Source organism: Lepidochelys olivacea, assembly GCF_965140295.1.
Source record: "Lepidochelys olivacea isolate rLepOli2 genome assembly, chromosome: 2".
NCBI classification, from domain to species: Eukaryota; Metazoa; Chordata; order Testudines; family Cheloniidae; genus Lepidochelys; species Lepidochelys olivacea.
The window spans coordinates 34,799,824-34,814,186 of NC_140412.1; the positions used below are offsets into that span (position 1 = coordinate 34,799,824).

The 14,363-nt window shown below is 41.1% G+C and overlaps 1 protein-coding gene across 4 annotated transcripts in view; it reads right to left on the bottom strand.

The window, feature by feature from the left end:
• Nucleotides 1-14,363, bottom strand: part of OXR1 (oxidation resistance 1) — a 467,833-nt gene that overhangs the window by 239,459 nt on the left and 214,011 nt on the right. For all 4 annotated transcript variants that reach the window (XM_084620223.1, XM_084620224.1, XM_084620222.1 and 1 more), the window contains one exon: nt 6,782-6,981. In XM_084620223.1, coding sequence (XP_084476349.1) covers nt 6,782-6,981 — 200 coding nt within the window. The remainder of the gene's footprint in view (nt 1-6,781; nt 6,982-14,363) is intronic.

A 14,363-nucleotide genomic window follows, 5' to 3' on the forward strand; every position in this document is an offset into this window, starting at 1 on the left:
CACAATAGAAGAAAACAAAGCCTTTTACACCATAAAAAAAAAATCTAACAAATATAGCAAACACGCTGTTACACAACTCTAACACACAGCACCACTGTACATGTCACGTTACTCTCCATGGCCTAGACGAGGAACCTAAACTTAGGCACTATTTTTCAAAAGTGATGAGCCCCCAGCTCCTGCCTTTGACCTCAAGTAGAGCTGTTCACTGCTAAGCACTTTTGCAAGTCAGGCCCCTTAGTTTGGTGCTTAAATATGGAATTAGAAGCCTAATTTAAGTTCCTACTTTTTGAGAATCTTGGCTGATGTTTCTAGAACTCTCCAGAGACCTGACGCAGCTTTGTTTCTTTATGCAGGTCCCACGCAGCTTCTTCACACAATCTGACTACTAAAGGTACAAGAGCCTTTTTTTTGTCTACAGAGTCTGCCACACAGAACAGCTCACCCCACCTCACTGAAGCTTCATCTTGTTTGTCATCTCATCTGAAAACATTGCTTTTCTCCCTTGCCCTTCATTTCTCTCTCTCTCTCTGCTATTTTTCCTCTAGACTCTGTATTCATTAAGCCTGGAAAGCATTATGAAATACAGTTTGTAGGAAAGATGAAACACAAAATAAATCTGTCTTGCGTTGTACTGAAAGTGATGAAGCCTCTAAAGTGGCATCAGTGCTGATGAAATAGTGAATTCTAAAAATTCTTCAAATTAAAGGGATGTGTTCTCCACAACTCATATGCTTAACTTTTTCAGTTCTGCTCAGCACACATCAGGGGAGAGACTATATACCCCTTATTATCAAGATTTTTTAAAGTTCAGATTTAAAAACACAACCAGTTAGACAACTCATGTTTGTACACAGTATCTGGGAGCACAACATGCACAGTAGCAGTGACTTCCCATGCAAAGCAGGTGTATGCAAAAGTACACACATATAAGCAGTTGTGTATGTGAAGTAGCATTAGCTTTATAGTGACATTAAATTAGGAAGATAATGCAAATACCAAAGAGGACAGGGAAATAAAACAAGTTGCCAACAGCTGAGAACTTAACAACATGGGCAGGAAATAAAAACTTGACATTCATGATGGAAGAAACGAAAGTTAAAACATCCAAGGAAAATGTTCCTCGATATGGGAGGAACAAACTGCCCTAACAGCAGAAAAGAACTCTATTTCTCCAACAGTCATGCAAATCTGATTGAACAAATGGCACAAATTGAAAAGGCCCACAAGCACGGGCAAATGTTTGAGAGCACTATTTCAGCACTATATGACAGCACTTTCCCCTCAACGGCCCCATTTCTCTCACTCTTCTTGTCTTTTGTTTCGGTTAGTAAAGAGTTGTCAGGATGTGCTGAGAGTCTTCAGACCCTGTTCAGATATTATAGCTGTCATACTTCATCCCAAGCTCAGGCAAATCTGTCAGTTTTCCTTTTGCACTCTAGTAAAATGTGAAGTGATTAGATAGAGATCTATTACTGATGACTGGGAGGCCCATTTTAAATTAGTAAGATTTGTGCTTTGTCTGAATATTGAGGGTGATGTTAGTTAAGTTTAGATTATGTGGAATGTTCAGAACAGCCACTGTGTAACCCGGACATAACACAGTGTGGCTCCTTTGTAGGCGATGACTCTTGTACAGTGGTTTATGAATCTGCTACTGCCTCTGATCTAACGGACTTGTTGCTTTAGCTTGAGCAGTAGAGGTTTATGATCCTTAGGTGTTCATGTAGTCCTACTGCTTATTCCTCACTTGTAGTCATGAGCCCATATCACAATTAATTCCCTTGGGAAGGACTGTAATGTGACAGCTGAAGTAAGCAGTTAATAATTGATATTGTACTATGACATAATTCTATGTTTGTTAATAAAAAAAAGAGCCAAGAATAACACAAAACAAATGGTTACATGAGACACCGAGAAACTTTTAAAATGAATGTTTTTAAAAGTTTTTCACAAGATGTTAGTGTCTCTTTACATAAGTGGTTTTTCATAAAACAATAAGAACAAGAGATGTTACCAAATGCTTTGCGTTTTGATGGTACTGTTAGTGTTACTCTCTGTCATCTGTCACACTCTCTTAAGGAATTGAAGGGTCAGAGTAAGGCATTTTTGTACCTCCTTTGGCAAACAATTATGTTTTCCCTGTATATTGCCTTCGGAACTGGATGGTGTTTCATAACACTGAGTTACTGTGCTCCCTCTGTTGGCTTTGTGACTACGGAACACAACCAAAACATGTCTCCAATCCTACAGCCATCCTTATGCAGTGGCTTTCAGGAGTTTGGCCTACACTAGAAACTGAAGGATTTGGCTCTATGTTCTATATAAACAGTGATAACTTTGTTTCCTTTTTAAAAAAATTTAGCATCAAAGTGATCTTTTTAGTTAGACAGAATACAGAGCAATTCCCAGAGCAATCATTTTAACAAGTTTAAATTTGGGACCTAAAATATATAACAATGTCAACTTTAATTCTTACTCTGAACTTACCAGCATGAACTTGTTTGAGTAACCTGTTAATCATCAGATAAATATTGACATTTAACCATTGGTTTAAGATTAACATAGTGCAATAAAAAAACAACAGAAAGAAGTAAATCTGGCTGAGAGAATTAGAGACACTTAGACACTGTTGTAATGCACTTTCTTAATCTATTTATCATGGTAATAATTAGCCTGTGTTGCTCTAGCTCAGGCACTGATTGCTGCTGGCAGAGAACGCTGTGCAAACAAGGTCAAAACAAGGTAAAATTTCTGTGTAAATCTGTTGCTGACCCAATTAAATTAATGTGCTAGTTTTTAGTTACTTTATATCCACCTGTAAACACAACAGAACTGAAATTTGAGAGTGTCTATACTGCAATTAGACATCCACAGCTGGCCCATGCCAGCTGACTCAGGCTCTGGCTAAGAGGCTGTTTAATTGCAGTGTACATGTTTGGGCTCAGGCTGTAGCCTGAGCTCTCGGACCCTGTGAGTTGGGAGGGTCCCAGAGCTCTGGCTGTAGGCAAAGCTGGAACATCCACGCTACAATTAAACAGCTCCTTAGTCCAAGCCCCGTGAGCCTTAGTCAGCTGGCCTGGGCCAGCCACATGTGTCTAGTGCAGCGTAGACATACCCTGATATTTTTCTATCTATGACACTCTGTCCACTCCTGCTGTGGCATTAAATTCATCTTCAGGAAGTCACGAACAACTGTCAGAATTAACTCCAATTATAGTGATCTAGAAAATCTTTCTAGACAAATACGTCAAAACAAAAAAAGCCCCCAAATAATAACAGACATTCTGAATGAACAGGAACTTGTAGGCTAGACTCAAAGTAAACTGAAGTTGATGGGAGTTGGGTCCACAATGCAGCTTTGAGTTAGCTTCTGCAGCTCACAATTACTCGTAAAACTTGCATGCTATTAGACAGCTTGCTTAATTCTAATCCTTCGCTGATTTATGTGAAGGGTTTTCCAGAACAGAATGATTTTCTGGTAAAACACCGTTAACCCTTTTTACTGAAATGGACTACCTTGGTTGTATGTGGATTTACCTTGTTTCTTTTTCATTTCTAGTAAAGTAATTTTGGTTAGCTCTTGCAGAGTTACAGAAAGCTACAGTAATGGGCATGTGTTTAAGATGGAAGAAAGAGTTTAGGCTTACTTAAGATTTTGTTTAAGATGCTGGACAAGTTACAATAAAATATATATGATTTATAGCTCTCTTTTCTTCTTTCAGATTTGCACTGCTCCTAGTTTCCACTAAGCAGTGAAAAAATCCTTCCTTGGACTTCCCTGCTTTGGAAAGCCTTCTCTTCTCTATTTTTATAAGTAGATCCAAGTCTGTGAAACGCAGGCTCTTATCTTTACCTCAACAATTCTTCAAGTCTAGAGGCCATATACCTTCCGACTTTTCTTAGTTACTGCCTAGTTTCTTCAAATATGAGTAACATGTAAGTTTTCAGAGAAAATTAACTATACAGAAAGTTTGGAATGGTATTATCATGCCATTTTTGAGCTAGGAGGAAACCAAGGAAGGTTAGACAAAAGTAAAAAAATTCAAATTAGGGTAATTGTTTGTGATGATCTATAACTAAGGCTAAGATTTTGTCATGGTTATTTTTAGTAAAAGTCATGGACAGGTCATGGGCAATAAACAAAACTTCACGGAAGCTGTGACTTGTCTGTGACTTTTGCTGCTGCAGCTCCATGGTTTTCCCTGCCACCGTGGTGGTTGGGAGCTGTGGGGTTCCCCCTCTGCCCAGGGTAGCTGGAAGCTGCAGGGGGGTGGGAGGAGCTGCAAAGAGAAAACAAGACACCCCCACCCACTTGCCCAAGGCTGTTGTCCATCCCTGGAACCCTGAGGAGGGCCCCCTCAGGATTCTGTCAACTGTCACTGGGACCTGCCAGGGCCCCGCTGGCTGCCAGCTCAAGTCCCGCAGTCCCAGGAGCTGAAGCAAAGAATGTTATGGAGGTCTCTGGAAGTCACAGATTCCGTGACATGGAAGCTAGCTGCAACCTTAAGTATGGAGAAGTGGTAGCTTCTCCATAATAAAAGTTGCCCTTTAAGCTGCTCCAGATGTACTGTGCTACTTTTGATCACCTGCAGTCTCATCATGTAACCTTATTTCAATGCATTATTCAGTACCTCCATATGTACTACAAATTCAGCAGGATGTTCTTTCAGATTTCCATGGCTGTGTGTCTGCTGGATGAAATTAACATTTCTCTTCAGAATTCGAGCAAATATATTAAGTATAAGAAAACCTCACTCACTCCCACCCAGTAGAACCTCCCTAACGGATGGGAGACCTACTGCAAATTAGTGACATTTTTTTTGCTATAACTAGTGTTGACATCTCATTCCCTGCTGGCCAGTCAGGCAAGACCATGTCACTCACTCACTCTAGCCTTGGCAAACAACTACTTGCATTTCTGTTACTACTACTGAGAGGAAACTGTGCCAGACAGTAGTGCTCTGCTCTGCTGGAGTCATGGGGGGGGGGGCGGGGTGTGTGAAATGGAACAAACCACCAGTTTCAGAAGAGGCTGCTAGATTCAAGCAGTGAAGAGAGGACTGCACTAGATTAGATTTCTGAGCTACTGTCTTCACCGGCTGCACTGTCCTTCAGCCACACTGCTGTGAGTGAGATGCCATCCCCACTGTCAGCTCTGTCCCTGGCTGCTCCTCTGTGACTGTGTTGCGCCTTTTCTGGCTGTTTTGGCGAGCATCAGCTTTTCATCAGAATGTTTATGCACTGAGTTTCTCAGAACTCTCCCTCCTGGAACCCAATCCTGTTCCCATTAAAGTCATTGACAAGATGCCTGTTGGTTTATTATTTATTTATTTGCATTATATTAGCATCTAAGAGCCCTGATCAGGAATCAGTACCTCACTGTGCTAGGCACTGTGTGCTCTACAACATAACTGAAGCACAAATATAGGACATTAACTGTATGTGCCACTGTGGCTTGTTGCTTATGTAAGAGCTCATAGGTGGAAGTCAGAAATCACAATATCTGCTGAAGTTTCTTTAAATTCTGTACATGTAAGAGGGCTTTACATTAAAGCAACCATTTTTTATTAACTATAATAATAGAATCAAAGGACTGGAAGGGACCGCAAGGTATCATCTAGTCCATTCCCCTGCATTCATGGCAGGACTAAGTATTATCTAGACCATTCCTGACAGGTGTTTGTCTAACTTGCTCTTAAAAATCTCCAATGATGGAGATTCCACAACCTCCCTAGGCAATTTATTCCAGTGCGGAAACACAGCAGTTCCGTGCCTTGCTCTCTACTCTCCAGCCCACAGAAGTCGCTGTGTGAACTCCATGCAGTTAAGGCTCTGCAGGTTGGGTGAAATCCCCCCCAGCCTTCTACACAAGGATGAATTTTTCTTGTTTGAGGACAAGTGTGTGGTGAATTTGTCCATGGAGAGGAGGCAGGGCAGTTGAGGGAGCCGAGCAGGAAAGCAGCCTATATCTACTTCATGCTCCTTTTGGAACTGGACAGAGTGCCGATTGGTAATTCCATCTGGGATCCACATAAGTTCTGGAAGCACAGACTCGCTTCCATGACTTCCACCTCCTCAAAAAGGCTGATGGTGAAGAGATGACAGTTCCTATGCCATCATCATATCCTGACCCCAGGTTGGGAGTGGAGGGTTTCCTTACTCACTAACTATCATGTACTTAACTTGCATACACAACACTTTACTCAGATTTCACCTAAAGTACTTCAGACCACTACAAGTCCTTAGGAGATAAATGCTGCAATATGAGGTGATGCTGAAGTCGAACAGCTTAACCTGAAAGAATGGAGTGTGGGTGTTGAGCTGAAGAGCGAGGTTTTGAAATAGTAAAAACAGAAATAAATGATGAAGGAAAGGATGCTTGGAAACAACACTAGACACATTTTTTAAAAAGTCAGAAGTCAAATTTACCCTTGGTAGTTTATACTGCCTGCAAACTATAATTACGGAGTCTCCTGTTTGACATTATTTTTAAAACTTGAGTCTTAGGCCTAGTCACAGTGAAACAAAAACAAATAAAATTAATAAAAACAAGTGGAATGCTTCTGTCACTTGAAAAGTGACATTAACACCACTGAATTTCTCTGCAAAAGAAAACTCTTTAATGTTAGCAACAGACTATAGCCCCCAGTGAGCAATAAGGAAGTCAACAACTCTGTTCCATCCAGCTAAAGAACACCTGATTGACTGACCAGCAATGTGGGGATGCCTTCCACATACTAATTGAAACATTTGAACTGAATGATGGCTTTAAGCTCACCAATGGTACAGTATCTCCTCAGCTCACTCCTCCGTGGATTGCGCCTTTGCGAATTTGTGGTGTTGTTCTGCTCCTCTTCAGAAGTAGCTGTGTTAGTGACAGGTATCAATTTACTGGCTTGTGGGGCCTCTTGTGCTTCTGCTGCCAGAGGGTTGTATCCTGGTGCAGTAACATCTACAGACTGGGACTTTTTCTTTAACCTATAGGCAAAGAAAACGTGCTATTAATACTTGTTTTATAGCTACAATATTGAACTGCTTTTACTTTACAAAGAATAGTGATGCAATAAATCAACAATGTATTTATATTACAGTAGTGCCGAGAGGCCCCAACTGTGATCAGACTTTCTTTGTGGTAAATAAGTAGTGAGAGATTGTAAACTCTTTGGGGAAGGAATGATCTAAACAGACCAGTCAGATAAGAGATGGGAGGAAGGAAGTATTATTGCCAGAAATGGGGGAACGGAGGCACAGAGAAATTAACTAATTTGTTCACGGTTGCACAGGAAATCAAAGAAATGTAGGACTGAGAAGGATCTCAATAGGTCATCTAGTCCAGTCCTCTGCACTGAAGCAGAATTAAGTATTTATCTAGACCACCCCTAACAGGTGTTTGTCTAACCTGTTCTTAAAAACTTCCAATGACAGATTTCACAATTTTCTTAGGTAATTTGTTCCAGTGCTTAACTACCCTTACAGTTGGAAGTTTTTCCTAATCTCCGGGGATCCTAGAAATCCATTTGCCACAGAAAAACGTGGAATTTTCATTTTTACAGAGAATCTTTAGTTTTTACATTTTGTGAAAAATTAAAAGCATATACAGTAGAACCTCATTTATCCATCTCTCCGTATTAATCGAACTGGGGCTGATAGCTGTCAGTCCAGCACGGTGCTGCTCCAGCTTCAACGGAAGCCTGAGCCCTGTCACCTAGGGATGACAGCATGAGCCCCGTCGCCAGTCGCCAGGGCTGAAGCTATTTGCCTATTCTCTGGATTATCCAAATTTTAGATTATCTAATCTGGCCCGGTCCCAATTAGACTGGATAAATGGGGCTCCATTGTGTATTGTGGCTAGGGAAACTAAAGTTCAGCATTTCATTTTAATCCCAGAAAAACACAGATTTTTATGTTTTACTGCCCTATTGACTGATGTGGTCCCTCAAGGGTTGCAGCACATTAGTGGGGTGCATGAGAGGGGATACTGCACAGGCACTCATTGTGGATGTACAAAGAAGGCTACAGCCTCCTGTTCCAGAAAGGAGGTACATGTTTCAGAAACACTGTTTGATGTGGTGCATGCACATTAAACAAAGACACATTTCACACATCTGCTGGTGTCACTGCTAATGTCTCATTAAAGCAAGCCATTTGTTTCTGTTTACACCACACCGTATTTTACTTAGAGCGGATGTCACATGCTTCATTAATTCCAGCCATCAAAGACTTTCTATGCAGTAAATCCTCTATTGTACTAACTTACTGGTACAGGGGCAGTTATACCAAGTCTGTCCCATAGTATCCTGCCAGACTACAAAAGTGTGTGATACTGTGTAGAATGTAATGTGAATTTGTTAGTCTATTTTAGAATATTGGTTTCAGAGTAACAGCCGTGTTAGTCTGAAACCAAAAAGAAAAGGAGGACTTGTGGCACCTTAGAGACTAACCAATTTATTTGAGCATAAGCTTTCGTGAGCTACAGCTCACTTCATCGGATGCATCGGATGAGCTGTAGCTCACGAAAGCTTATGCTCAAATAAATTGTTAGTCTCTAAGGTGCCACAAGTACTCCTTTTATTTTAGAATATGTATATAATCTGATTTATAATTATGTAATTTGTAGTTGTGATGCACCCTAGCCCACCACCATACACCTCAGCCTGCTAACCTCAGGTACAGCTTTATGAAATGCCAACAAAGAAACCTCAGTGATAAGTGTGGATTCAAACTGGGCTTTTGGATACCAGAGAATTCAATAAAGTGGTCTCCCAAAACTCAATAAAGTGGTCTGGATAAGCCAAGAGGAAAAGGTCTCGGAGGGAATCCTTGCATATATATATATATCTCATTGTGACACTGCAGCCAATATTCTTCATAGTGATATTATTATGATATGGTTATAGTACAATTATGATGTATTTTATGCAAGATGGGTCATGTGAGGTATCATTGGAAAAGTTATGATTTGCTGAATATGATTATCCTATTTGTATGTGTAATGCTGACAGACCCCAGTTATCAGTTGGCAGGATCAAACCGGGGATTCCTGGAGCTTAGTGCATGAGCTTCTACCGCATGAGCTAAAAGCCAACTGGCTGTTAGCTAAGGCTGTAGAGCAGACTCATTTTATCTCTCTCTCTAAGTGGTCTCCGTGCCACTAGATGGGACAGAACACCACACCCAGGAGGTGTGTGGGTTACATATGCACATATCATTTTTGTATCAGAAATTATGAATATTGACTATGTATCTGTATTTCAAATGCATTTAACCTGGGTAAGGCCCACTAGACAAGATGCTTTCAGTCTAGGTAGGTGGTTGGGAAGGGCCTATTCAAGGCAATGAGCCATTAAGGAGAACAGTAGGCCTTAGGAGATGCTTTTCTCCCACTTGGTGAGCCTTCCTGAAAAAGCTACAGGCAGCTTGTGAGTGATGGCTGCTATGACTCTACAAGGACATGTGACCGGTCCATATGATTCTGGACTCCACCTTGGGACATCAGTAGTTTTCCACAGATGGATCTGGGAACCAAGTTTTGGAACAAAAGGTTCCCACCCTATGCAAAAGCTATATAAGGCAGAAAGTGACATCATCTGTGATTCTTCACTCCCCACACAAGAAGACTCCTGGAAACACCTAGGAACAAAGACTGAACTGGGGGGAAGTGCTGGACCCAGGCTAAAGGGATTTCTAGCTCATGTATGAAATACCTGGGGATTCCAAGCTGTAAAGCAAGTGCAGCTTGCCCCTTAAGAATCTGCAGTGTGCTTGTATCATTTTTCAGGGTGAGACTCTGCTAATTCATATCCAGTCTAACTAGTATATTAAGCTTAGTTTGTGTTTTTTATTTTCTATCACTTGTAATCACTTAAAAGCTATCTTTTGTAGTTAATAAACTTGTTTTTGTTTTAATCTAAACCAGTGAGCTTTGACTGGAGTGCTGGGGGAAAATCTCTGCTTGGCTACCACAACTGTGCATTGTTCCCTTCACATTGAGGGAGAGGCGGACCAGGTATCAAACCCATATACTGGCCAGATTTGACCAGTTCCAGATGGCACCCTGGGGGGAACCCATTACATTCATTATTCTGAGCATGCAACTACAGACTTTTGTGTTTTAACTTCAAAAACAATCACTTCTACGAATTGCTTCAGTTATCACCTCTGCTTGACCAACTGGCTCCTCATATTCCAAAACAGCAACTCTGAGTGACAGGTCACTGTGAAGGTTTCCCTCAATCCTTTCTCCATTAATTTCCAATCCACTTATTGTCAGGAATTCCATTCACTATGCTTTCTTGCAGCCAACAGGGTTACCAAGAGCGCAGTGCTACTCCCTCTACCCCAACCTGGGTCTGGCAAATGTGCAATCCATAATAAACTGTTAAATATGTGAAACTGAGGGTGATAGTAGACTAATTTTATGGAATTACAAGAAGGCAGGGCTTCGACGAGCACCTTAGAAATAAGAGAGCTAGATATGTTTCTTCCCTATGCCTCTTAGATTCTTGAAAATTACTTTTTTGTTATAGGCAAGAGAGAATGCTAAATACCATCATTCATATGAAAATTTCATAAAATAGAGGAAGTCTTATTAACCTTTAACAATGGTTCCAATTAGCTATGCAATTATAGTTAAAAACACAGGGAACAGAACAGAATGCGTAGGTGGTGAAAGGAAACGGAGGCCCTAGCTCATTAACAACAAGCAGGGAAACATCTGCTTACTTCAATCTCCCAAATTTTATAGGGTATAAGGAACAATAAAACAGGGCTGGAGGCTGAAGTCTTAATCAGATGCTTAGAAAGAAGCAAAGGGACTCTATATAAGTAGCTCCCAGCTAATCAGACAGGAAGAAGCCTCTAAGGAGACAGGGCTTCAGACTCATTTTTTAGAATTCTGAGTGTTAGGTTATTATACATAATAGAAGCCAGCCTGAATTTTCTCTTTCTTTTGTTATTAGCTGCACACCCCAACAGCAAAGACTGGTGGGTAAAACTCATTGTCTAAAATACTTATTTTTTTCTGAATCAGCAGCTGACAGAGGAGTGTCAGTAAATAGAGCAATATGTTAACAACAACAAATGAAGAAGCACTATAATGACCAGGGTGTGTCCAGCCAGGCCTAGGGGTCAGGGCAGGAGTCAGGGCTAGTGGTCAGTGCCAAGGGTCAGAACTGAAGTCTACATCAGGTGCCATGTCAGGGGTCAGAGCTGGAGACGTCAGGTACCAAGCTGAAGGTCAGAGCCAGAAATAACATCAGGGGTAAGGCGTAGGAGCAGGGACCTGGAGTAGGGCAAGACAGCAGGAACTGGGAGTAGGGGGGAGTCTGGGATGGGAAGACAGGAACCTGGAGTAGGCAAGAATGCAGGGCTCAGGAGTCAGGTAAGTCGGAGAGGTCCATAGTAGCAGCCAGCCAGAGATTCTTCTAGTTGCTAAGACAACTTCCTGTTGTTGCTTCCAGGAGCATATAGAGCTCCTCAGCCAATCAGGGAGCTGGATATTTCCCCCAACTGGAAGCTTTAAGGGCAGGGCCCTCCACAAGCTAGCCCTTTGCTGAACCCTTCCCTGGTTCCTCAGATGAGCTGCTGGGTGGCAATCTTGGTCTGAGGCCTGGGTGTGAGACCCATAATCCCTCACAAGCACCTAGTGCACTGTGCAGGCCATAGACAATGGAGACCAATGGTGAAATCCTGGCCCCTTGAAGTCACTGCCAAAATTTCCATTGACTTCAATGAGCACAGGATTTCACCCAATTCTTTAATAGGCCTATGACTGGCGATCCTATAAGGACAAATGCAAAATATTCCACTTAGAATGGAACAATCAGGTACACACATACAAAATGGCAAATGATTGCCAAGGAAGGAGTACTGCAGACAGGCATATGGGGGTCATAGTGGATCATAAGTGAACAGTGTAACACTGTTGTAAAAAAAGCAAATATCATTCTGGGATGTATTAGCAGAATTGTTGTAAGCAAGACACAAGAAGTAATCCTTCTGCTCTACTCCACATTGATTAGGCCTCAACTGGAGTATTCTGCTTTCAGTTCTGGGCGCCACATTTCATGAAAGATGTTGACAAATTGGAGAAAGTCCAAAGCAGAGCAACAAAAATGATTAAAGGTCTAGAAAACTTGACCTAGGAGGGAAGACTGAAAAAATTGGAGAAGAGAAGACTGAAAGGGGACATGATAACAGTTTTAGAGTACGTAAAAGGTTGTTACGAGGAGGAGGGAGAAAAATTGTTCTCTTTAACCTCTGAGAATAGGACAAGAAGCAATGGGCTTAAATTGCAGCAAGGGCAGTTTAAGTTGGACATGAGGAAAAATGTCCTAACTGTCTTGGCGGTTAAGCACTAGAATAAATTGCAAAGGGAGGTTGTGGAATCTCCATCATTGGAGATTTTTAAGAGCAGGTTAGACAAACACCTGTCAGGAATGGTCTAGATAATATTTAGTCTTGCCAGTGGTGCAGCGGACTGGACTAGATGACCTCTCGAGGTCCCTTCTAGTCCTACAGTTCTATATTTGTTCCACACCTGAGTCTGATGCAGACTAGACGTGACAACATTCTAGGTGTGCTACAAAATGTAGCCATTTTCTAGTTCTTTATCTGATGTCAGTGAGTTGACTGTAGTAAGAACAGGAAGAAGTGGGTTCAGAAGTGAAGATTTTATTTTCAGGAGGTTGGTAGAGTTTCTTTGCAGATATTGGTTTGATCTAATTTTAATACATGCCTTAAAAAAGGAATTGTAAGGCCCCCAACAGTATCAGCACTTTTTTACAGGTGAGAAATTGCAGATTAGCATAAGGCCAAATAAGTGAGGACTGACATTTTGGGAGGGTCAGTGTTAAATACCCTGGACTGAGACACACTTGCTGTATGCTGTGATGTCCCAGTGGTTTAAAAAGGCTACCTGTATGGGAGCCTACAGAAAGTCTGGGTGTATTTCTGATTATGCAAACTTCCACGGTAGCAACTGAAATCTGTCTCATTCCTTAGAAAGACATGTATTTACTTGAGAACACTGGATTAAATCCACCCCTGTAGAAATGGACAGCAGAAAGCATATACACCCATAAGCCATCAAAACAGAGGATTTAAGTGGTGCAAAAGTATTCTGCTAGTCCTCTACACAGAAGTGAATTTCACCCATTACGAGAAAATGTACAGTTACTGAGCAGGCTAATTTTCAAAGTTAGAAGCAGCTGCTATGCAAACTATTTCTTTTTCTCAAAATGAATAGAGGCATATGACTTTAGGGACCAATTAATCACAAAATTTCATTTTGTAATAGCAAGTTATATTTCTATAAAACACATCATGAAAAAGAAAACTAATGTCATCCTCAAAACAAATCCTGGGAACAGCTATAACAAACGTCTGGCAGTTCAGTCAGTGAAAAAAAACAACAGATTTAAACCATTCACAGTAAAAAAGAAAAAAATCCCAAGTGGATGGGAACTTTTACAGTGTGATCGTTCTGTGAAATTGCCAGTGCAGGTCCTTCACCTCCTGCAAATAAGATTGTAAAGGAAAGCCTAATGCACTATTATCTGCTATATATAATATAATACTGTTTCTCTGTGCGCCAAGTGATTATTGCAGAGATTTTTATTGTGCACACAGCATGAGAACAAAAATAAGTCCCTTGAAAGGCTGTGCTTGCTTTTCCAGCGATGTGTTCAGTACCTGTGGTATTTGTGACTCCGCAAAGGTTTTGGTTAAGAATTTAATTCCTTTGTAACAAGAACAGTGATTTAGGATATGAAACTAATGTTCCTCCAATCCACACCTAGAATGGTCTCCTTTTTTTCTGTTCTGGAAAATAATCCAAGAACAGAAGTCCTAAGTCTACCACACCACATTGCAAAGCACAGGCCCCTCAGCTAATGGACTGGGTCCTAGCTACACTGACATCTGTACAATGCCTGAGGACTGTTCTTGCTAAACTGTCTCCACCTGTAGCTTTACTTCCCTTACTTGCACGATATAGAGATATATGATAGGAAGAAGTGGTACAGTGTTCACCTGTGGCTAAATTAAGGCATTAAGATTTGTGTCTTCTGGGTTCTCTTTCCATTTTGCCAATGAAAGTTGCCAGAGTTATAAATATTGTGTGAAAGCATACATAGATTGACTTGCTTCAGAGTAGCAGCCGTGTTAGTCTGTATCCGCAAAAAGAAAAGGAGTACTTCTGGCACCTTAGAGACTAACCAATTTATTTGAGCATAAGCTTTCATGAGTTACAGGTAAAATGCAAATAATATCTATCACACAGAATTGTTGTGAGACTTCATTATGTCTGTACAGTGCTTTGAGATCCCCAAATGAAGAGTGCTATATATGATGTTTCCACC